The sequence below is a fragment of the Amia ocellicauda genome, chromosome 4 (genome assembly GCF_036373705.1).
Source record: "Amia ocellicauda isolate fAmiCal2 chromosome 4, fAmiCal2.hap1, whole genome shotgun sequence".
Classification (NCBI taxonomy): Eukaryota; Metazoa; Chordata; class Actinopteri; order Amiiformes; family Amiidae; genus Amia; species Amia ocellicauda.
In genome coordinates, this window is record NC_089853.1 from 28,171,244 (window position 1) to 28,196,276 (window position 25,033).

Genomic DNA, 25,033 nt, shown 5'->3' on the forward strand with positions numbered 1-25,033 from the left:
TGATTGCTTTTTTTTTTTATACATTTAAATGTAAAAGTTCTCCTATATCAGGAATATTCCTCGACACATCACATTTTGAATGTTAAATATTTGAATGATTAAAACTAAACAACAAATTGATGTTTTCTTATGATTGTTTTGTCTCATTGAGGAAATGTAATTTGACTTGATAAGACATGTTCAAATGGTTCGTAATCTTGAAAGCTTGAATGGCAGGGATACAAATTGTATAATTCACAGACTAATTCACATACAATTTGAATGGTGAATAGTCAACGATCTCTAAATGAGAATGGTTTCCTTCAAATATGACTGTTAAAAACGGTTGCCATTTCTTTCCTGTTCAGGCAGCAAGTCTGTGAATTGTCACTCCAGCCGGCCCTCCTTTACATGTAAGCCAACAGGTGAGTGCTCTTTTAAGATAAAAGGCCTTAAACTGGTAATTTCTTCAAAGATGCCATAAAAATAATGTTTAGAAATGGCTTTTCTTAAGGTTTCCAGATATCAGAGATCACACTAAGACTTACAGCTATTCTGTTTTTCTGTTAGTTGTTTTTATTATTATTTTTTATTGTTCTATCAGAGTTCTCAATCGTTTAATTGGTAAAGTTTTTTTTATTTTTTTTTCTTCAATGCTAAAGCAAAAGTTGCCCATCACTTCCTAAAGTTCTCTGTCGGGAGTGGTGGCACAATTCATTTCTTTATTCTCTCCCCCTCTTGTGCTCTCTGTTTAAAGAGGACCCAGGGTTGTAGGACTTCCTAGTATCTGTTCATTTGTTTCTATGAAACAATGCACACTCTAACGGTAACCAGCACCATTGTGTTTCTAAAGCACTTTGTTGTACCATTTTATTTGTTAGTGCTTCTCTATTTGCATACAGCAGTCCCCTTGTTCAATTTGTAATCCTACATGTATGACAGTGTGCCTTCTAAATATTTGTTGTATAGTCCACTGCCCTCACAGTTTGCCCTGACACAGGAAGCTGACTGACAATTTGCATATATGATCAGGATTTTGTCTAGACATAGATGGATATATTTTCAAATAATGAGCTTTTTAACTATTGCACCCTTTTTTTTTGTTTTTTTTTTTTTGTTGTTGTAACACGTCTTTTATTTCCCTGCAGTCGTGCTGCCGTGTTTGTGTTTTTTAAGTGCACAAGTCCTAACAATGCCCATGCAGTCAGGAGGTATATTTTAGTTTTTTGGGGGGAGGTTGTAATAAGACATCTTTCACAACACTGTCATTAGTTTTTTTTGCAATTTTAATGACATATAAAAAGGTACATAGTTATACAAGATGTGATTCCCTGAATCCACCCTGCTTTCACTGACCACCTGGGCAGCTTGTGGTTTTACCTTGTACTTCCTGAAATGTCTTCTCGTTGTGTTGTACACAGGATTCAACAGAGGGGGCTTTATTTCATGCAAAAAATTAGATCTCATCACAATAGTTATTTATTCATTCATTCATCTACATCCCCATTTCATTTTCAAAATGTTCTGTCCCAGTGCGGAACTTCCAATTCCCTGTTTAAGGAAACGCCTTTATCTAATGTGAACATGGCAGATACCCTCACTGTTCGCCAACTTCCCCTTTACATCTGCCTGAGCGCCTTGTTCTCCAAGCCTTCCTCTTGAAAGATTTAAATCTGTCAGAGAAACCTGCGGAACACCCCACACTTCTGCTTTCTATTCAGTATCTTTATACATATGCCAGAGTTAGCCAGCAGGGGTCACCCATTACAATAGGGTTGAGGTTCTATTCATATTGGGCTGTGCACAATGCCTGTTGCTGATTTGTTTCCCTGCTGCTCTCTTGGGCGATCAGGTCTGAGAACTCAAATCCAGACTAGTTTGGCAGCCCACAAACATAACAGTTGAAGGTGAAAGCAACACCTGGCAGTGCTGAAGAGAAGACGAAATGAGTTCTAGATATCAGAAGAAAGAAACAAGGGGTTTATTTACACAATATATTCTAAACTTTTCATTCAAGGCTGTAAATGACTAGGGGGGAGGGGGGATTACCAGTGCTTTCATGAGTGCAGTCATCAGTTATATTACTGTAAGCATGGTGGTTGTGTTTGTGCTAGCAGGTGCTGACCCAGCAGTTCTATAGGCCATGCTTGGTGCTTTGTTCTAGTCCTATGCCAATGATAAGGAGACCGTGGTTTGTGCCTGGAGGATGGGGAGGTTGTGTATATTGTACCACTTGGACCAGCATGCAACCAATGACGAGGCCTGCACAAACAGCCGCAGCCAAAGAGCTCAGCTACTTCCTCTCTCTCTGCACATGATCTCCCAGTTTGCTGATGCTGTGACTTTCACCTCCAGTGAGGATTTTGACACAATGCAGGGGTTTGGAAAGGGCCTAAAGGCCATGGTTTCCTATAGCAACATACCCACAAATAAAACCGAGCCAATCCAAGCTGAGGCCTATGCCTATTAGGGGGACATGCTGAGATGTTAGTCTAGGCTTTTACTGCTTTATGGATGCATTGTGATTCCTTTGTTTGCTGGCTTAAAGCAAATGGGTCTTTTTTTTTTTTTTTTTTAATATAGAATTCCTCAATTCTTACTCACCCTTGTCCTCAGGCTGCTGCATTCAACGGGGAGAGAAGGCACTGTAAAGCACCTACTACCTGTGAGTCTCATCTTGCCTTTGGGCCTCCCATTCCTAACCATGCTTTCCCACTGCAGTTATATATCAAAGAGAGTAGTGCATTGGAGTACCTACAGTGAGGGAAAAAAGTATTTGATCCCCTGCTGATTTTGTACGTTTGCCCACTGACAAAGAAATGATCAGTCTATAATTTTAATGGTAGGTGTATTTTAACAGTGAGAGACAGAATAACAACAAGAAAATCCAGAAAAACGCATTTCAAAAAAGTTATAAAATTGATTTGCATGTTAATGAGGGAAATAAGTATTTGATCCCCTATCAATCAGCAAGATTTCTGGCTCCCAGGTGTCTTTTATACAGGTAACGAGATGAGATTAGGAGCACTCTCTTAAAGGGAGTGCTCCTAATCTCAGCTCGTTACCTGTATAAAAGACACCTGTCCACAGAAGCAATCAATCCATCAGATTCCAAACTCTCCACCATGGCCAAGACCAAAGAGCTGTCCAAGGATGTCAGGGACAATATTGTAGACCTACACAAGGCTGGAATGGGCTACAAGACCATCGCCAAGCAGCTTGGTGAGAAGGTGACCACAGTTTATTATTCGCAAATGGAAGAAACACAAAATAACTGTCAGTCTCCCTCAGTCTGGGGCTCCATGCAAGATCTCACCTCGTGGAGTTTCAATGATCATGAGAACGGTGAGGAATCAGCCCAGAACTACACGGGAGGATCTTGTTAATGATCCCAAGGCAGCTGGGACCATAGTCACCAAGAAAACAATTGGTAACACACTACGCTGTGAAGGACTGAAATCCTGCAGCGCCTGCAAGGTCCCCCTGCTCAAGAAAGCACATGTACAGGCCCGTCTGAAGTTTGCCAATGAACGTCTGAATGATTCAGAGGAGAACTGGGTGAAAGTGTTGTGGTCAGATGAGACCAAAATCAAGCTCTTTGGCATCAACTCATCTCGCCGTGTTTGGAGGAGGAGGAATGACGCCAAGAACACCATCCCCACCGTCAAACATGGAGGTGGAAACATTATGCTTTGGGGGTGTTTTTCTGCTAAGGGGACAGGACAACTGCACCGCATCAAAGGGACGATGGACGGGGTCATGTACCGTCAAATCTTGGGTGAGAACCTCCTTCCCTCAGCCAGGGCATTGAAAATGGGTCGTGGATGGGTATTCCAGCATGACAATGACCCAAAACACACAGCCAAGGCAACAAAGGAGTGGCTCAAGAAGAAGCACATTAAGGTCCTGGAGTGGCCTAGCCAGTCTCCAGACCTTAATCCCATAGAAAATCTGTGGAGGGAGCTGAAGGTTCGAGTTGCCAAACGTCAGCCTCGAATCCTTAATGACTTGGAGAGGATCTGCAAAGAGGAGTGGGACAAAATCCCTCCTGAGATGTGTGCAAACCTGGTGGCCAACTACAAGAAACGTCTGACCTCTGTGATTGCCATCAAGGGTTTTGCCACCAAGTACTAAGTCGAAGGGGTCAAATACGTATTTCCCTCATTAACATACAAATCAATTTATAACTTTTTTGAAATGTGTTTTTCTGGATTGTTTTGTTGTTATTCTGTCTCTGACTGTTAAAATACACCTACCATTAAAATTATAGACTGATCATTTCTTTGTCAGTGGGCAAACGTACAAAATCAGCCGGGGATCAAATACTTTTTTCCCCTCATTGTATTAATCTCCTGCTGCCCAAAACATTTTACTCCCCAATTCCCTTTGCAACATTCACCCCTAGCCCTCACCCTCAGAGGAAGCTGACTGTTGTATCACTGAACAAGGAAGATTTATACAAGTATATATAATTTCCAATCGCTTTCTCTACATTGCAACTTATCTTAAAACATTTTAATTACTACTTAGCAGAAATATATATGGTAGTAAAAATACATGTTTGATCTTCCTGTTGACAAATGCTGCTTAAAACTAAATTGACCATCCACATCATATTTTGTCTATGCCACGTTTTATTTCAATAGAACTTGGACTCTGAAACGGATTTGCTTTTCCCTTCCTGTGCTGGCTAATTTGCTGACTCGTCAACCAGCCCTCGGGTCAGGAGGTTTGCAGCTTTAAAAAGGAAATGGTGGCTTAAATTTGAAATTTGTAAAACTGTCAGAGATACCAGCTACTCACTCCTGAGGATAAGGGGATTAGATAATATTTCTTAAGAGTAAACCACAATATATGTGAGAAAACAAACACTGCTGGTAGTCTTCTCAACATAAGCTGCTGCTGATTTGAAGATGTATGAAAAGACAAACTACATGAAAAGTATATATTTCTAGTGCTCATAAGAAGGGAGAAATTGTAGGTCTGTCCAGAAAGTCACCTAACCTTAGCATAAAATCAAAATAGCATGGACAATAAACAAACTGCAAATCTAAGCCTCTGGGTGTGAAATGTAAATCGTGAAACAGGAACCATAACAGCTATGGGATATTTCCATTCAAACCTTTGCTATGTGACGAAACCTAATTACGCCCGTCCATTCACTCTGCTTAGTCTCAGGCTTCTGATCAAAACATAAGTGTTCACAGGTCACCAATAAGATGTCCCCTGGACCCTGCTTCTGATTAGCACTCGCATTTACATCCCAAGTTCAGTGACTTCCAAATGGGAAGTACTACTGGTTTCATTTTCTGTGCTGTAGAAATACATACTTTGGTTTTGAGAGGAGACTCTGCACAGACCTCTGGAAGCAGAAGTAAGAACAGTAGCTGTGCCTTATGGTTTCTCCAAAGAATTCACCATTTTCTGTAAATGGTTTAAATCCCCTTTTTGGTTCTCCCATTTTAGTCTGTATATGACTGGTGAGCAGGTAAAGCAATAGAGGGAGAAAAAACGCAACCTGTTTATGCACATTTTTATGTTCTCAGATGGTGTTGCAGTAAAACTATAAAGACGTAAATGGTAATGCCAGAAGTTATGGCACAAGGTTTCATTGACAAAAATTGTACCAGAGGTTTTTCTGAAGGGCACAGTGACTGTCAGTACATATTGTGAAGATTTGGATTTATGAGAACCCATATTTCTCCCAACATCATAATGCACCACTTCAAAAAGTTTTGTGTTGAAAACATTTCATGACCTGCTCATAGCCTGGCTACCAATACAACATGCCTGGGATTAACTGGCAACTCACACACTCCAGTGACCACTCTCTCATGGTGCTGCAGAAGGAATGGCTTGTTTTTCCTCCAGCCATCTAGCAAAAGGATTGCAACAGTCTTTTAATAACTAGGACTGGCGAACATCCTAAACTAGGGACAGCTGGGTTGTGTGTGTCCTCACAATACATCTGGTAATATAGTGCATGCTGATGCTTTTGTCATCAAACCTATGTCCCTGTTGGCATTCTCCATCTCTTTGTGGCCACTTTGAAGCAGCAGAGCCCTTGCACATGTTGAGGACTTTTCACACTTCATGCAAAGAAAACAGCTGTGCGTTATGGTAATGGAAAGCAAGTCACTGCTACAGTCCTTGCAGGATGAAGACCACCTGTCATAACAATGGGCAGGTGTACAGTAGCACCTGGCTTGTGCTGACAAAAGATTGGCTAGGGCTGCACAAACCACTCGGTAAAAATCAACTTGGTTAAGTAAACTGATGGACCATAAAATGGAAACAATTATAACTACTAAAATCAATTTTCTGTTCTTGAGGCAGTCCAAGTTTGTTGATGAGCGGTAATCTCTAGTATTGTAGTAATAAGCACCATGACGGAGTTCGCTGTGCTACAGTCTTTTAACTTGGCTCTTTCAAAGTTCTTATGCTTTAGTATTTGCCGGTTTCAGTGTTTTGAGCATCTCTTTGGTTAGCTTTAAGTAAATAACTGAAGTCTTAAGGTCTTTTATTACAAGCGACACAAACATTTTGCTTTTTTTCCTTCAGCTTTTTAAAAGATACAAGTGACAATGCACCACAATGCAATACCAGTTGAGTGGAAGCCTTAACACTATAGCAGTGTGCATTTAGAGACTATACATGCATTAACAGGATATTGTCCTTGAAAACTCATGCAGTCTCTATTAACAAGTTATTGACTTTGAACATTTAACTTTTTCACTTATATATTTGTTTAGTTATTTATGTAGCTTTATTTCACAATCAACAAGTAATACATTACAGCCTAGACTAAGTCACACTTCCTCTATCTCCAGATTTATCATTCCTATAGTTTACAGTACAGTATAGTTGACATTTATAAAACATGATTTGCATGGGGTTGCAGCTGAGTCCCTGGGGGCTATAGGTGATACAGTAATACTTGCTGCCGTGTGCTGTGTGGGTGGAGACAGTTCCTGGCGGTGTGCAGACGGACAGTAGCGCTCCTGCTGCAGGATCTCCACACTGGCGGCTTGTCTGTATGCTGTCATCTCCGCTGTGCTGCTAACAAACAGGACGTGTCAAAGTGTTGAATTGAGACGGAGAAGATCAAATAACTCGGATTATTTACTGGACAATTCGCAAACTTTTTAGGCAGAGTTTCAGTTGAGCAGCGCTGTGTGTTGGTGACCGGGGGGGTCTCGGCTGGCGTGCCCGGGCAGACTGTCTGACTGCCCGGCGGCTCATGAGTCCAGCGCCGCGATGATCGAGGTGTCCATCCCCTGCCTGTCCAGCGGCGCGGCGGACGGGTCTGGAAGAGCTCGGACGGTGAGTGCAGATCCAGTCCTGTGCTGAACTGCTTATGAAAAAAAATCTTTCATCTTGTTTCATTACAGCAGAACTGTTTAACCATCAACTGAAATAAATAAATACATTTCTCTCACTTTAGTTTTTACATTCGTTTTCATTCATAAGTATGAAGGCTCCCGGGACGTTGCTTTCTACTTTCAATGAACTGTCAGCTGCAGTTTCATGCGCAATTATCTCTATGGCATTGAGCAGGATTACATTTCTCATATTGTAGTCAGTAACATGTTGTGTATGTGTGCGTGAGTGAGTGTGTGTAAGTATTTGAGACATTTTATTGAATACGGCATTATGTAATTTAATAAATGGATTGGTTGACTGTTCCATATTTCTTTAATTTTATTCAGTAGCCCAGCATACCAAACTAACCAAGTGAACAAACTCATCCCAAACAAAGCCTATAGGGCCCAATGGACAAGACTTTAGAGCTCCCAATGCACTCAATTTCTTTAGGGCTGAATTGTAAATGGCCATACATTGCCTTTCACATAATTACATTTTACTTTGAAAGGAATCACACAGTTTACGAGTCATTTTTAACTCTAGAGCAAATACAGGATTCATTTTACTTTGTTGTAACTTCACCATATGTGGCCAAGCAACTTAGTTACTGTCTTATAGCTCTCCCTTCTCTGCACCATCCTGCTTACTGGTATTGTCTATATTATGTATTGGTAGTTATGGTGTCTGCTTCTTATGTATTCTCTGCCTGACCCTAGAACAAACTAAAGCATGAAATTAACACGTTTAAAGATTAGCATTTTAATAAGAAAATGATGCTAATTATTTTTGGAGCATGACTGGTGTATGGCACCAAATGTAGCATAAGGTGACAGGGACCTTATTTGATAACAAATGGACTCTTAGCCTACATTTTATCTCTTGACCATGTTTTACAGAAGGAAAAATAGTGATCCTAGTTTGCAATAGATATGATAATCTCAGAAATGCCTTTACTGTGTAGAACAATACTGTTAAATCATTGCTAAGGCATTGTTTCACATTGTTGTGGTCTGATATCACGGCCACTGCTTCACCAGAAATTTCAACAGACTCTTGAAGTGTAACCTTGAATGAGCATGTTCTCAAACAAGGACCGTTCAGATATCACAGTGTCTGCAGACCAAGGATTGTACAGAACATACTCGGAAGCTGAGATAATTTAGATGCCGGTCTCACATCAATGACCGCTTTAGACCACTACATAATGTTTCCTGTCTGCCTGCCTTCCTTTTGTTCTTCCTCAGGACTTATCCCTTTGAAACAGAAGTGATTGTAGATAGTCTGTATCTTCAGAACAGCTGATTTCAGTACCTTCCATCAATGAAAAACTGACTTGAAGGACACCAAACAGAGTAGTGTCTTTTTATAACCAGGCTAAAATACATTGAGCAGCGGTTTTATTTCTGTACCCTCAAGCATGTGAACACCAAGGTCATCCACTGCTACCGAGTCCAAAGAAGCCGTACATTTACATCACGTCATTTTATCAGCCCGGTTTCACACAGCTGCCAAGAATGTTACGTCTTGCTTTGACGCCACTGTTTACGCAGTTGTTACGTGACGTCTTGGTCATGTGGTAGTGGTGGCTGAAAGTGGTATCACTCCTCTTGCAAAGGTGATGTTTCCCACACTTTACAAACTTACAGGCTTTCACCTGGCATTTTTTGTGCACATTGGGGAGAAACCTTATTGTTTTATTATATCCTCACTCTGTGGTCATGATTTGTTACTTTCAAGTTGCACGGTGTGGTTTCTTCTGTCAGGGTTTTGATTGCTGAAATATGGTTGTTTGTCCGTGTAAGCACTCGAACTGTTTCTTGTCTAGTAGTATGTCAATTTTTCCACATTTGTCCACAGATCTCTAGAATAGTTTGCCACAAACATTTGCTGGAAAGACCTCTTTGGACTTTGGATGATTTAATATATCAATGTTGACTAAGTTCCATTATACAAATATGTAATATCCAGAGGTCATTGTTGTAAGTGTTGGTATAACCTCTTCTTTTCTGTGCATATATGTTTTATCTCGGTTTACAGCATAGACTGTGCAGAGCATCTGCTAATGGCCTGAGCACAGGGATGCTGTGAGAAATGGTATCATTGTGGATGCATGAGTTTTGCAGCCATGCACTGTATACATATGTTCTTGCTTTAAATAATCTGTTGGAGGTGTAATCATTTCTACATTTTGATTGAACTGTTCCAAATACATCACTTAAGAGGTCTTGTATTTAAAACATGATATAATCATTACAAATATTTTGAGGATTGTTGAAAAATGCAGCTCTTTAGTTGCCTCTTGTCAACTTCAAGACAAAAGCAAAATCTCTATATGTTAATTCTCTGGCCATTTGGTATTGAATATAGGTCAAAAGATAATATTTCCTTGAGCCAAAAGGCAAGAATTACCAATCCCAGTTAAATTTTCTTAAAATAAATGTCTTTAAAATTTAGCAAGGCATCCAAAGATAATATTATCTAATGAAAATAAAATCCCCAGAAAATGCACTCCCACTACAGTTTTAAAAATCAAACCAGGATTTGTGTACTGTTTAACCAAACACCTGCACTGGCTCTTGGCAAAATGTGAAGATTCTTGTTAATTGCCATTCTTGTTATTTGGCAATTAACTAATGAGCGTTTTTCTGAACCCTGGGCTTGGTGATGCATTTTGTTCATGGTCAACTACAGTAATGTTCGGAAACATTTCAGTTTATACACAAATGTTTTTGCAGGCATACTAATCACACTTTGAATAGGACGCAGAGTTCTCATTGAATTTCAGTGTCAAGCAGCCAATTTGCAAACAGTCAGTTGTGGCTAATTTACGAAGTAATTTTGAGAAATCTTCCTGTCTTCTCTGCTCTACGATTGAGGATTCTTTGGTTTTAAGAAGCTGTCATTTTATAACATGTAATTTCGTTTTTCATACCTTTTGGATTTAAAAGTATTATTCAGTTGTGACCTGCATTCTCTTTCCAGTGTAGACTACTTTGATGCAAAAGTCTTAACATATTTTAGTTCTGAGTATGGCAAGAATAAGAAAAAAAAATCGTTAACACACGTTTATGCATTTTTGACTAAATTACCTTATTATTATATCTATAGGTTAAGGGGAATTGACATGCAGGCGCAGAATAGGATGCCGTTTTGTGTATTGAGTCTTTGATGTAAACGTCCCTTTGCAGATTTTCTAGAACAGATGCACGATGTGATCTTCTATGAGAGGATTTTTATTTATTTCCTTATTTCCACATCAGAAACAAAGCACAGATTGTCTTGAATGCTGGCCTCTTGTGACAGGCCACACAGTACTGGAAGAATTGAAGAATTGTATCCTAATTCCTATGAAGATGCCTTTTTCTCCCCAGAATGCAATGCGTCTTACTTAACACTGATACATTAAAATTTTGGATGGTTCAAAAGAAAATGGATGTTATCAATGACACACAAAATACAATGAAATTATACATTATGTGCACAGCATTAAGCAAAAAGTTAAACCACGTCCAAGACAAAAACATTGTTCAGTCAAAGAAATGTATGTTTATTGAGACTGATGATTTTCCTGAATAAAATACTCAGTGGTCAGTTTTAAAAGCATTTTAAAAACTTGATCCTGTCCTGATTCAGTGATCATTAATCTGGTTTTGTTGTAACAGTGATTATCTCACAGGCTACCAGGTCCAGGTCCCTCTTTAAATGTGGAAAATGAAAAGGTAGTATTGATAATACAAATCTCTTTATAACCTAAAAGCTGACTACATTCTTCTTGGATTAAAACACAAACTTTATTGAGGTTGTTAGCATTTGGTTTTCATAGCTAATTGTATGTATAGAGCAAAAGTATACATTACTTACAGATTATGGGTCCTGCTTTCAGAGGATCTCATTTATTGAGTAAAGCAGCTCTATTCCCTGACTACAGAACTGTGTGTTTAGGATTAATGCTCATGGTCTCCTTTCAAAACATGTCCAGCAGTAGTGTTTTCTTTAAAAGATTAAACAAGTCTTGAATTAAAGATGGTATATCCCTTTGACTTATTATGGTTCTTAGGGGTATACAGCCAGATGCACTTTGAGAGCAGTATACAAAGCAACTTTTATTTTTAAGAAATCCTAAGTGAAATAATGGAATTAGACCCTGTCCCAGCATAGCCTCACAGTATAATTGAGTTAGCTGAATTGGCTGAGGAAAACTAACTTGATGAAGAACAATGGGGACTGCAGTTTTATACATTCAAACAAAATAATTATATTTATAAGAAGCATCTATTTAAAAAAGAGAGAGAATTTTGACTGAATGAGGCATTACTTATCTCCTAGCACTGTGAGGCTGCCAGCTCTATTTAGGTTTTCCAACTTTTCCCTTTGAACAGGATGGGAAGTGGACTTTGAGAAACAGGCCAATGCACACAGCCAGCCAGCGTCACACTCATTGTGCGTTTTCAGCTGGCGGAACTGAGTAAACTCCTGGACTGTGTACCTGAAGTGGAGAGAACTAGGAGTTGGTGTCTTTTTTCTTCTTCTTTCTGAAATGGCAATACTGAATTTCGTTCATCACTCAATATATTTACAAATTCATATTTAAACAGTTTTTGATGTTCTTAAAAATATATTTAAATAACACAATTAACCAGTATGTATTGGAACTGCACCAGTACAATGGACGGAGAGAATTCAGTTCAGCTCACAAAAGCGGTCTCTGTTCTCTAGTGTTTACCCTGTTTTCCTTCATGCGGAGGGGAGGCTGGGATCTAAACTGTCTGGATATTTTGCCATTAGAAGTTGCTATTTTAACGGGCACGTTGTCTTGAGTTCACATAGCAGAGGAGGCGGATCAGTCCTGTGCATGCTGTCATAGCAGTGCTATAAATGAATTGGGGGCCAGGGTCATGTGTATTTCACTTCGATGAGGTCGTCCCTGTGTCATTTTCCATTTCGCCATTTGCCACTGGCTGACACATTTTCCCTGTGGACTTTGAACGCCTGGCAGCAAGAGGGATGTGTTAATGTTGATATTTAATATTTTACTATGTAGTAGTCATCATCTTAAACAAACAGAATTAGGTGCTGCACAGGAAAATACATTGATATCTAAAGATTATTTGAATTGAACAGTTTGGCTGCATTTAAACACTGGGCAACATGATAAATCAACTACATTTTAGAAACACTGGTGGCTTGAATAAGTTCTACCTTTCTGATCTGCTACAGGCAATATATACATGCTGAAGCAGAATCCTGTTGTCTCAAATTACTTCCCAAATGACTGGACTTACCTCATGCATTGTTTTTGTGTGTTTTGTGTTGTGTTTTCAGAGGAACTGAAATTGTGAAGTATGTAAATCTAAACCAACTGTAAACTGATACAGAGAATAGGAGTATCATACTAGTCATCCTCTGTGTATAATACAAAGTGCTGGGAAATTCCACTAAGTATACAATAGTGGGTCAAATTAAAGCTTTATTCCTGAACTTTGTGTTATTGAAACTTTACAATATGACTAATTTCTTAGACCATGTGTAGCACATATTACAGCTAATCTGGAGCTTTGAGGATTTTGAGAATTATTTTTAGTATTGTGATTTGTCGGGGGGAGAGCAGGCATGTGTTTTTAGCCCAGCTGGGTGTGTGCAACAAATGGGCTCTTTTATAGGGCCGCTTCCTGTCCTGTGTTTCAGGTTGCAGCCACGCCTGGCCCTGCAGTCTCATTGTTGGTGTAGGCAGTGAATAAGTGGAGGCTTGTTCCTGAATGTCAATAGTCTTGCCAAAAATCTAATTCAACTGACTGACTGAACCTGATAGCTCCTCGGCCGTGTGCCCTTGTTTTGCAGTTCAGTTTTTTTTTGTTTTTTTTGGGTCCATGCCTTTAAATGACGCTTAACGTTTAGATTTTTTGTTTGGTTTAAAGAGGCTTCATGTAATATAATCCTGGAGCAACACGCCAGTGGTCATGTCAAATGTCAATAAAACTATTTATGAAAATGTTTTTTTTTTTAAATCCACCAGAAAAAATATATACATTTTCAGCACCTTTATCAGTGTTCAGTGTTTTTTTAACTACAAAGGTTATGCTCTGACAGCACACCTATTTTGAGAAAAATAATGTACCTAGAGGCCAAATACAAATACACTCTGCCAAAGTTGCCTCAACACGTTGGCAGCAGGGTGCTCTGCTCTCCTCACGGTGTGCTGCTCTTACACAGTTGTGCTGATGGGCCTCTATCAACCTCAACAGTTGCAGGTCAAAAAGCACAATCTTAGGTGTCGCAAATCACACTTACTCAGTCAACAAATTCCACTTGGATTTTTAACTAGCTGCAGACTCTAGTAAATGCGGAAAATGTAGTCTTATTTATTCAAAAGAAAAAAAGTGAGCAATGTACAATAAAGAGGTTTAAGTTGCAACAGTTGTGTAGTAGATGTGGTGGTCCAAATCAGGCTGAGTGGCAGGCTGGGATGATTTGTCCCAGTCCAGCTGAGGGGGCTAAAGAATCCACAGGCCCTGCAGTCAGCTTGCTGTGTGCTCTTCAGGGTCGCTTCTCCACGCTCAAAGGTCTTCATCTCTGCAAAACTTGCCATTATCATTTATAATAACTTAGATTGATTAGATTAGATTAAGGGTTTTTCTTATACTTACTAAAAATGTGTGTAATGTGTTTTTCTGAAGACACTTTGAAATTATCTTTCCTGTATACAAAACTATATCTATTTTAGTGCCTTGAGTTGCTCCATTCAATATTTGGACACAATAAATACTTATTGATGACACTAATGTATGCACCTCAGTTCCCTTTACAGAAATGCCCAGTGTGCTGGTGGGTACTGCAGGCAGTGCACACATAAACTGGTCATGGGAATGTAACAGATATTTCTGGGTTTGTTTCATTCTCATCAACAATTGTTGTTGTTGTTCGTCCCTGAGCTGTTTGCAGTTTGTGGAGGTGTCCCTGCCAGTTGTACAATCTGCACATCTGCAGTATTTTCTTGTGACCATGGGTATCTTGGGGTGGATGCCCGGGGGTGTGGTGGCAGAGGGCACGGTGGTTGGCTGGCTGTGCGTGTGCTTTTGAGAGTGCAGCTGTGTTGGTGGAGCAGGGGGAGCGATGGCCCGGGCCGCTGTGCTGTGGGGGCTCTTTCATCTGGAAGTCCTGAGCCACTCAATGGGCTCTTTGTAAACTGGGTCCTTTCATAAATATAAAAATGGAGAGAGTAGCACTGATACGTCAAAATGGCAAGAGCTCAGTGGTATTTTTTATAAGTAGTAGTAGTAATAATACTTGAATGGCATTACTGGTACAAAATCCACTGGGTGCTTTCAAGAGATTGCTCTGGAGAATGAATCCTGAAGGATAGCACTCCATGTAAACACACAGCAGCAGGCTTGTAGAAACACATTAGGAAATTAGTCGCACTGGTAGACGTGGTTTGTCACAGAACACAATTAAGATCAATTAATTTCTCACTCCACCAATAAATTGTTGATGAAGCACTATCTAATGTGGTTGGAGTTTGAAAAGTTGTGATTTTTGTGAGGGTTAGCAGAAATCAGAGTATTCTGGAGTGCATTTAGTGTGTTCCTGCTCTATGGTCAATAAAACAAACCTGAACACAAAGGGAGTGTAGTTTGTGTGACTGGTGTAAGAGCCATTGCATCACTTGAAATCCATGATTGTCCTGTAATATTTAATATTAAACACTAGAGGGAGGCAAATTATTAAAATGAATATAATGGCACCGATCAATAGAGCTAGTGACCTAGTGCAGAGAATATTGTTTTGTTTTGTTTTGTTTTGTATAAAACTTAAGTTCCTCTTCTGAGCAACTATATATATAGCTGTTTTTTATGTTGGTGCTGGTGGTGTGTGTATGTTGTTGTTTTTTTCATTCGTTAAAGAAAAGTCTTCTCTTCAGTTTTGATTTCAGCTGTATGAGGTGCCAGAGTGTTGCCAGCAGCCAAACCAGGAGGTTGGCACTGAGGATGCCTTTCAAATTGAGTCTCCAGGCCATTGATTCATCCCATTTAAAGGGTTTTGTTTCTTTGGCAGATGTTCCGAGTCGAGGTCCTGTTTAATGGAAGGAAGCATTTTGTTCTGAAGCGCCACAGTGAATTCAACGCCCTCCATAAGAAGGTAGGACACGGCCTCTGAGAGTCTGTTCATCTGACTTTTTTGTTATTCGTTATCTTATTTCTTACATGTTTCAGACACTGTCAATGTTTTCTGTTATAGAGGTGTTGGCTGTTGACAACTGAATTTAAAACTCAATTAATGGACAAAGCATAGGATTAAAAACAAAACTATTTATTTTCCTTTTTCATACCCATTTTCATGAATTAAATAGTCAAGAAATAAATAATAGAGATCAATACCATCTTCAATATTCAAGAGTACAATATAGATGATCTTTGCGAATGTACATGCACATTAACCAAAAAAAACTTCTATAATCAAAAAGGTGCCAAATGTTGATGTTTTTTATTATAAGAGGGGGTCTTTAAGGAAGCTGTGCGGCACAGGTGCTGGAAGTGAGATGCTGAGCTACAGACACTTGTTGAAAGCGCAAGGTAGCAGCTGCTCGGTGTCAGTCATCCTGTCAGCGACCCGTTGCACAATTGTGGTTCACAGTTCTCTTCCGCCGTGCCGTGCAGACTGCCTCTCTTCTTCCTGCTCTGACGATGTCATATAATATGGAGGCCTGGAGAAAGATTGAGGCCCAGGCTCTGAGGTTTAGTCACTCTCACCTCAGTCTCCCTCCGCAGCTCAAGAAGATTCTGCACACGCCGGACTTCCCCAGCAAGCGCAGCCCTAATTTGAGACAGAAACCCCCCGAGCAGAGGCGGCAGGAGCTGGAAGATTATGTTCAGGCAGGTAGAGTCCTCGTCTGCCCTCACACAGGGTGGCTGAGGCCTGTGTTCAAGTACTTGTTGCACCTTCCTGAAGCAAGAAGGCTTCTGAGAGTGGATCTCTTTGTTTTTGTTGTTTTGGTGATGCAGTATGTAATGTAATTTGTGATTGGAATCATGCATTTTTATATTTCTTCTTGTTTTATGTACTTATTTTGGTTCTGTAGGACATTCTGCGGAGTACTGATGATGTCCCTCAAGAGATGCTGGATTTCTTGCAAGTCAAACATTTCCCTACAATAAACAAGACCTACAGTCTGGAGTGAGTGTCCACAGCTCCTGCACCACAACACTGGCCTTGACACAAGTGCCAAGATGCTCAATTTCAAACTGTGCTGTGTTTCCACTGCTAGTGAGAAATCAATTTCTGAAGTCTTACTGCCATGAGTCCCAGAGTCACAAAGAGAAAGGACTTGTACTTACACAGGACAAGTGGAGTTATATTTCACACCTGGCAGAGGTGTTTTTTTTTTTAAATTAGAATTCCACAATGCTACTTGATCTGTGTCCTGCCACAATAACCTATAGTCAAGTGACTGATTTACTCTTAGCGGGCTAAATGCATCTCAAAATAGTAAACTCTATGTAGAATAATCCCTAAGACATTAGACATCAAGTATTATTAAGTAGGGCAGCCACAGAGCATCTAGTCTAGACAAAATTTACATATGGGCAAAAGAAAGGGTTTTGCATTTCATGGGTTGTGTCCTTGGGAGATGATAAAGCACACAGCCATGACGGTTTAACGTGGCTCTTAAATTGTACATAGTAGACAGTGCACTAACCTGGGCAAGATCTCTCACAGTAGTTGACAAGCTAATGAAAATACAATTGATTGCTATTCTAAGAATGAGAACATTATTGACCTTCCTAGCTCATATGATTGATTTGTATCAGTTACCTGTATTGTTTTAATTTACAGATCACTCAATGACTCACAGTCTGAAGATTACAGGTAAAGCAAAGCAGATCAATTAAGTGTTTAATTTATGCATCGATTATTCTTTCTGAGTTGGAACTAGAACTAGACGACACTGGGGCCCCAAAGACCAGGACCTGACCTGAGAGAATATGAATCTTTAAAATTTGAATGACCTCCCACTTGCTTATTTTCCTTACAAATGCACAAGTCCACAAGGGTTGTTAGTGGAGCGGTGAGGGCTGTGAGCGATGCTGCCAGTGTTCTTGTTTCAGGGAAAGTCAGTTGTTTGTTTTATACAGTTATATCAGAAATGTCTCTAATTATCCAAACATAGCCTAGAATTGAGGGGCTACAGAGTTTTTCATGTAATAACAGTAGATGCAGAGAAGGTGCTACATTGTCACAGCTCTGTCTCTGCCTAGCTGTCTTTACATTTCCAGCTACAGTATATGAAGATTCAAAAGGGCTTACATGTAGCTTTGGCAGGAGATTATATGTGTCTGAGAGTCTGTCAGTCCCAGCATGAATTTAAATACAACAGATGTTTGAAGTGCAAATCTGTGGCTTTGTATATCGCATTTGAGCAATACCTTTCATTTACACTCCAAGTTTACAACATTGCTAATGCTTCAGATGCTGCTGAACATCTGGTCCTTCTTGTTTTCCAGCTGTCGACTCCTCCATCAGCGGGTGGTGGGATTTTCCAAAGACCCCTACATCCTGGCTTCCACTTCAGGTACACTTCTCAAGAGCAGGGAAATACACTGCTTTGTATGCGAGCGGCCATTTTCTTGCATCAAGAGAATATTCAGGCCATGACTCTCTCTCCCCATGGGCTGCAGGCTGCCCCAATGTAGTGAGCTTCCCTGTAGAAGCAAATTTTGTATTGCATACAAAAATTCTTTGCAGCTGTAATTTTAAATTTGCCAATTATTGCATAAAAGATTGTAGGTTTTTTTGTAGCCTTTTATTCTGAGAATTCATAAACTGGTGAAATATTTTTCAAAACAAAACATTTATGCCACTTGTCATAATTTCAAATCCAAATATTTTCAATTGTTAAAAACTAAAGGTGTTGGGAGTTTGTTGTAATATATCCACATCCAAGTTTCCTACATATAGTGTGAATGAAAGCAATTTGTATTTGAAAGCTAGGAGGGAATACAAACTGTTTGGAATGATTGCCGATTACTCTGTTCCAGACTTCCTTCCTGACGTGGTAGTGGACGGGGTCCTGCAGGGCCTGTATCCACGGGACATCAGAGTGAGTTTCACACCCTGCACCAAGCCCTGGAGCCCAGAGGAGAGCAGCACAGCCCCCAATGCCATAGATACCAGCGCTTCACCATAGGGGACGCACTGCTGTGGGGACGCACTGCTGTGGAGACAGATCCGTCTACAGAGAAGACTCAAGCTTTGGGAAAATGTGACCGACAGAGAGCCAGTGTTTAGAAGAAAAACTTTTAAAGAACTTGCGTGGGCAAGCCTTACCAGTGCCTGAATGTTTCTGAAACTGGATTTGCTGTTATTTTTCCCACTTTGCACAATTATTTTTATTTTTTATTGTTAGGGTATCCATTATCAACCAACAAATATACACAGGAGATTTTGCAGCATTTAAACTAAAGACTAATATTTTTCCAAGTTAAATGTCATAAGTTTTAATGTAGTTTATATATAAAATACTCCTATGCACCAATGTTCCTTACCACTGACAATATGGTTTTAGTTAATATAGTGTTTGTATGTACCAGCATTAACTTAAAAATATGCAGTTTAATGTTGAAAACAAAACATGTTGTATATTTTCAGATTCTTATAACTCTGCTAAAATTTTCTCATTTTCGTTCAACAAAGCAGCTGTTAAGAATAGATAGTTTTCTATGTGGGAGTTATTTTATCTCCTCCACAGCCCTAGAGAGGTTTATCTGTAACTGGGAAAGATTAATTCAATTTCAAGAAGTGGGTTCCTGCATTAGCCTACAGTTAAAAGCAGCGAGTTCAATTTAATATTAATATTGGTTAAAAATCTGCAATGCAGTTTATTCAGCCACAATGGAAAATAGTCCAGTGAGTATCTTATTAGAACACCCTCACAGAGATGCACGGTCTTCAGTGGTGTTAGAAAGCATACATGTAGATATTTTACAAATTACTTTCTCATTTGGAATAATGTGTATAGGTGGTTAACCATTGTTGCAGTTTTGCTTTGGCATGTTTGAAATACAAGTACTTCAGTCAATTTAAAATAATCTCTGGCCAATATTCTGTCAACATCTTGCCCCTACTTCATCAGTGCAAAACATCTGCTCTTTTGGGTACAACTGCAGCTTCCAAACTACTCTGCGAAGTTCAATTATGACTGAATTGTTGCCAACGTTCCATTATGCACATGTGAATCAGGTAGATTAATATCACTGAAAATCATAGGAAATTTAAAATCGCTTGAGTATGGTCATTAGAGAAATTAATATGGGGGCTGTATTTAAAAGGTTGGTTTTGATTAAAGTTGTCTGCAATAGTAAGCAGGGTGTTCATCTAGAAGTGGCATTTTTAAATTTTTCCTTTTAATACCAACACTTAATTGTCAGTAAGTGCCACTTATTGATGGGTGTGATGAGTTTACATTTCACAGGGTTGAGAGAGAGAGGAAAAAAAAAAAAAAAAAGTGGTTTAATGGAGTTCGAAAACTATAACTGCAGCATATGTCCCGATATGGTAGGTTTGGTAAAAACAAAAAACAAATGTTTAACAAAAAATGGGAACTTTTATTTTGTTTTACATTAAAAAAGCAGGTAACCGTTGGACAATCCCATTCGGAATGCCTTTTGGAAGTGGACCCGTGATCTTTTGCATGGTGGTCAGGCTGTTGTTCGATTTAAAGATGGTGTCCTTCTCAGTTGTGTCAAGTACAGCACAGAGGACTTGAGCGGTGGGGACTTCTCACAGAGGAACACCTCCAGAAATTAGGTTTTAACCCCCAAACCCAAAAACCTATTACTAGTTACTCCTTTGCAACAGCAAATGGTTTCTCCACATCAATTTTCCCACTTTTGTGAATCGTCACATCTTTCAATGGCTTGTCCCTGCCATCAGTCTTAGTCGCCTCAATCTTCTTAACAACATCCTGCAAAAGAAAGGATTTATAAAAGATTAAACTGAAGTGATGCAAAAAAAATTAACTGATCCCCAATGTACAAAGCACAGTCCACACCCCCTCAACATTAGACTACTTTTCATCATAAACCATCTTTTAGACTCATAGGTGTAAACAAGATGCATTTTCAATGTGAAAATAAGATGCAGGGTTATCATCAAATGCCTTTATCCCATTTAGAGAACGCATCATGTGACTAAATGACAACAGCCACATGCATAGCTCTTCAATATACTGAGTTTGTTAAAAGCACAATCTCAGAGCCCAGAGACACGCCTCACTTCCCTTGGGAAAGAACAACTTTATTGTACTGTAGCTCTGGCCAGTGGGACCACTCACCATGCCTTCCAGGATCTTGCCAAAAACAACATGCTTCCCATCCAGCCAGGGTGTCTGCACAGTAGTGATGAAGAACTGAGAGCCATTAGTGTCTTTTCCAGCATTAGCCATGCTCAGCCAGCCAGGTCCGTAGTGCTTCAGCTTGAAGTTCTCATCAGGGAAACGATCTCCATAGATGCTCTTTCCTGAGAAGAGGTATTAAAGGGGGGGTTTCAAAGAGTCCACAAATTGATGGTTTTAAATGATCTCCCCAAGAGGCGTTTTCACCCCCTCTGGTTTATAAATGAAAAAGGGTCAGGCTCTTACCTCCTGTGCCATCACCTCTAGTGAAGTCTCCACCCTGAATCATGAAGTCCTTGATGACTCGATGGAACTTGCTGCCTTCAAAACCAAAGCCTTTCTGCAGGTCAAGAAGTACGGTCTCACATTAAGATAAAGCAGCAAAACAGGGAAAGTATTCAGACAAATCAAGTTAAGCTAGTAAATTGAAGTTACATGCATATTTCCCGATACAATAGGGAATTGGTTATAGAACTGCACTCGCCTCATTTGTTGACAATGCGACGAAGTTTTCCACAGTCTTTGGGACGGTTTTCCCAAACAGACCAATTACAATCCGCCCGACATCTTCGTCTCCGATTCGGATGTCGAAAAAGACCTGGAGTACATGACAAACAAACCTTAGCTCAAACTGGAGCAAGTCGCATAAGGAAACTTGGGGAGAAACCAAAAAAAGTCCAGGCCTGCGTGGACAGTGCAGCCTGGAGGTGAAGACGTGTCCCAGGCGAGCTCTGCCCGTTACACTAGTGCCGCACAAAGGGAGCAGGTCTGTATATACAGTTGAAGGAGCTAATATGTTGTAGTGTTGGATGAATACAACCTTTGTATTTACATTTTAAAAAAATTAAAAAAGAAGCCACTGGGTTTAGTTTGTAAGTACAGTTAAACTAATTCGCATTAGTGACCATCGACCGACAGCAGCCCGGCTGGGTTTGATACTGTTGGCACGGAGCTGAAATGAGTCTTTGTTATCCGAGCTGGACGACGCTGTCAAAGGAAATGTCTGCACAATTACCGACTATAATTGACCATTTCACTGCATTCCCGGTTTTAAAAGTTATTGCAGATCACATAGAGCCACTGAATGAAATAGGAATACATTACCGTCATAAAAACGTAACCTAAACCAAGGCCCTTTTCCACAGATTTAATCCGAGCTGAAGTCGGGTACCGTCAGCACTTCGCGGGGAATAGAAAGAATACATCACATTCCTCCTTCATGCATGTACGGAAACACAGTATCCCCTAAATGCATATAGAAATGTGCTCCGTCTTTACTTCATATACAAGATTTTCCACACAAAAAGGCCCAAAGGGGAGTGGCTGCGAGACCTAGGGAATTCCTAAATATAGGAATACTTCAATATTTCGGAAGGGGGGAAATTACTTAATATTACCAGTTGGATTTATTATGCGTGTGATTCCTATACAGAATATTGACTCTCACTACCAATAAAAATCAACATTTTTCAGGTTTTGTTTTTCTTCCTGTAATGCATTTTAAAGCCGCTGCATTTCGTACCTTGTGCGTGACTTTTGGCCCTTTCTTTTTCTCATCTGCAACGGATCCGCTGGGGAACAGCAGAAATATCACCGACCCGGCGATAATCGCGACAGCAAAGAACAGCTTCATCCTTCTCTCTAGGATCCGAACCATGAAACGGAATGAAGTGAAGCCGTGGCGGAGATAAAAGCAGCAATGGGCCCGGAAAGCGCACCGAGTATCCGGGGAGGAGACTGCGATGCGCTGCAGGCCTGGTTTCCACCCACACAGCACAAGCCCGGCCCCTGTGCGGAGAGCAGAGCCCACTGCGCCGCCGCGCCGCGCCTGCGCTCTGACTTACAGCACGAAGCATCCGAAAATGTTTCTGAGAAACGTCTGCAATGAATGCTGATGGGATGTCGAAGCTGCCGTACCCCCATCTCGGGAAGACTTGGGTTAGGACTCGTATCGGAGAGCACAACACATGTTGGGGCAAGGATGCTAGGGGAGACCATACTGTCATTATTTATTAAGTGCAAAGCATAGGATTTGAATTAAAGTTGGTGATATCAAATTCAGCTGTCAATTTTATGTCAGAGGTGCAGCTACAGGTTACTTTTTTCTTTGCTTAATTGCATTGCTTTCATTGGCTACGCGGATTTACGATGCTCCACCAATGGGATCGGTGGAAATCTGCGGACCTGCGCACAACTGCGTACACCCATCGCCCCTTTCCCCGCTTCTATTGGCACTGACGTATGCCACGTCAGCCCAGCCCCATTGGCTGGATTGATATCCAATGGAATTGAGGAATGTGTCAGTCTATAAACTAACTACACTACAGTTACAGTGGGTTTTTAACTTGCCTGTTTGGTTTTGCAGATTAAGCATTGTGCAAAGACTAACAGAAGTACAGGAAAGCGGATAGTATTGTTTAATTAATTTTACTTAATCACACTGAATAAATACTACAAATGTCAACCAAAAATATAATAATAACTGTAATTAATAATGATAATTTGTGTTTTTTCAACACAAAAGCCTGTACATTTGTACAAACCTCACATTTTCACTCTGCCCAACATCAAAGTTGATTTGTTTGTTTGGTTTTATTGCAGGAAGAGTAACTATGCCACAAAGCTGTTTCTATTTGACCTCGGCTCTGCAACACCTGACTGAATTCCATTATCCAGGTTGCATTGATCAGATACAGTAACCAAATGGCTGTTTATAGTAACCAGTAGCTTCATGGTTGATGGGTTTGACATATCACTCCCAGGTTTTAGCACTAATACAGCTACTGGGGAAGAGACATGTAGAGAACAGGATATTTCTTATGAGATGTGTAGCATGGTTTAAATCTAATTCAAATGTAGGCCTATCGCATCACAAGTAAAATTATACACGGGGCCTACTTGAGTTTATAGGCCTACTAATAAATTATGAAAAAAATGCAGCTTTTTATATTAATAATTTCTAATATTAATAGTAATGTCTAATTCAGAGTAATGTCAGACTGGGACAGGAATGATGTGGGCAATGACGAGTCACCAGCTCCCAACGAGTTGCTCGCTCAGATGGTTTTGTCAGCCCAGATGACCTCTCGGATTAATCGTCGGACAGAGCAGACCAGAGATGAACTACAGAAAATTAAGAGTAGAGTGGACCGGGTGAGACAACGTAACACTCTTAAATAAACATTGAAAATATGTCTTTAATAAAACCATCCATACATGTCGTAAGCAACACATGGATTAGGCTATTAATTACTATGGACATAAAAAATAGACATCACTGTATCTGTGTTTTAGTACAGATCTGCATTAAGTAGTTTCAACCCCCCAGCTGAAATGCACAGTTCAGTGTAGTCTTGTGTTGCAGACAATGCAAGCGTTTGAGCAGGAGAACGGTCGGCAGGCTGTGGGGAGCCTCCAGCAGGCCAGCATGGAGTTTGTGGAAGATATGGTAAGTACGGGGACGACGACATGGAAAGTCTTGTATTGTGTGTAATGAGATTGAGATCCTTCACCAGGAATTGATGCATGCTTTTCAATCACTGTATCAGTGCCTCAATATTTTATCACTGGAGGCTATTGATTACATGTTTTTGCACCTCTGGTATTGTGTGTGTGTGTGTGTGCGTGGTGAGGTGAGGATCTATCTTCTGAGGTGGGTGCTGAAAGATAGACTTTTAATCAGTACATTATGGTTTACAACATCCATACAGTATGGAAGCTAAGGCTAGTGCAGTAAAAACACTGTGAGAATACAAGAGCTGAGGCTATCAGATTGCTTTATAGTGCTGTACTGAATATTGGAATGCTTTGAGTAGTTTTTGGTGACTTTTTTTTTGTCTCAGTGTCATGTCATGTCAGCACATGTACTAAAGTTGTAATGGAAAAATGTGCTGCTTACTACCTTAGGCCCATTTAGAAGCACTTGTGGGCAATCCGGTGAAAAAAATGAAATACCAGCAGCAGGTGACAGTGTTTATTGTGGGCTACCAAGAGGTGTGTGGAGAGAGGAACGCCATTCTCACCCAGATCAATGAGGTGAGTCCAGAGGAGGATATCCAGGGAAAACAGGGCTTCTACAGGCCTCAAACATGCATGACTCAACTTCACACTCTTCTATACTGATCAGTGCTTCTGCATCTCATTGCACTTGTATTTGTAATCAGAAAGTTAAATCAATGTTAATGGGAATTAATTGTAATTCCATGTTTTTAAACCGGGGATGGGGATGTAGTTTTTCACACAGAATGCTAAAGTTGGAGAAGAAGAGAGCTTGTCTGACTCTGCTGACCTGGAGCTGGACCT

The 25,033-nt window shown here is 40.2% G+C and overlaps 2 protein-coding genes across 3 annotated transcripts; one reads left to right on the plus strand and one right to left on the minus strand.

Annotated features, from left to right (window-relative positions):
- Positions 1-6,852: 6,852 nt before the first annotated feature.
- snx22 (sorting nexin 22) lies at positions 6,853-19,427 on the plus strand. Of its 2 annotated transcripts, XM_066701720.1 has the most exons (7): positions 6,857-7,302; positions 15,397-15,480; positions 16,110-16,214; positions 16,421-16,515; positions 17,176-17,208; positions 17,844-17,911; positions 18,378-19,427. In XM_066701720.1, exons 1-7 carry the CDS (start codon positions 7,237-7,239, stop codon positions 18,524-18,526), a joined length of 600 nt encoding a protein of 199 aa, XP_066557817.1. In that variant the 5' UTR covers positions 6,857-7,236; the 3' UTR covers positions 18,527-19,427. The 2 variants fall into 2 exon arrangements, with proteins under 2 accessions (XP_066557818.1, XP_066557817.1); XM_066701721.1 differs by lacking the exon at positions 16,110-16,214 and having other exon boundaries at positions 6,853-7,302.
- A 495-nt stretch (positions 19,428-19,922) lies between these two features.
- On the minus strand, positions 19,923-22,454 carry ppib (peptidylprolyl isomerase B (cyclophilin B)). The gene is made up of 5 exons (XM_066701719.1): positions 22,254-22,454; positions 21,216-21,329; positions 20,978-21,071; positions 20,672-20,856; positions 19,923-20,302 (listed from the first exon to the last, which is right to left on the minus strand). Exons 1-5 carry the CDS (start codon positions 22,386-22,388, stop codon positions 20,180-20,182), a joined length of 651 nt encoding a protein of 216 aa, XP_066557816.1. The 5' UTR covers positions 22,389-22,454; the 3' UTR covers positions 19,923-20,179.
- Between the last annotated feature and the right edge of the window lie 2,579 nt (positions 22,455-25,033).

Bases quoted from the DNA above. Each gene is read 5' to 3' on its own strand.
- snx22 (XM_066701720.1), top strand. From the start codon at position 7,237: ATGATCGAGGTGTCCATCCCCTGCCTGTCCAGCGGCGCGGCGGACGGG. The intron at 16,215-16,420 runs GCAGGTAGAGTC...TTGGTTCTGTAG, and splicing joins AGCTGGAAGATTATGTTCAG to GACATTCTGCGGAGTACTGA. The intron at 17,912-18,377 runs GTACACTTCTCA...ACTCTGTTCCAG, and splicing joins CATCCTGGCTTCCACTTCAG to ACTTCCTTCCTGACGTGGTA.
- ppib (XM_066701719.1), bottom strand. From the start codon at position 22,388: ATGGTTCGGATCCTAGAGAGAAGGATGAAGCTGTTCTTTGCTGTCGCG. The intron at 21,330-22,253 runs GTACGAAATGCA...CATGTACTCCAG, and splicing joins GGCCAAAAGTCACGCACAAG to GTCTTTTTCGACATCCGAAT. The intron at 20,303-20,671 runs GTGAGTGGTCCC...TTTCTTTTGCAG, and splicing joins GCAAGATCCTGGAAGGCATG to GATGTTGTTAAGAAGATTGA.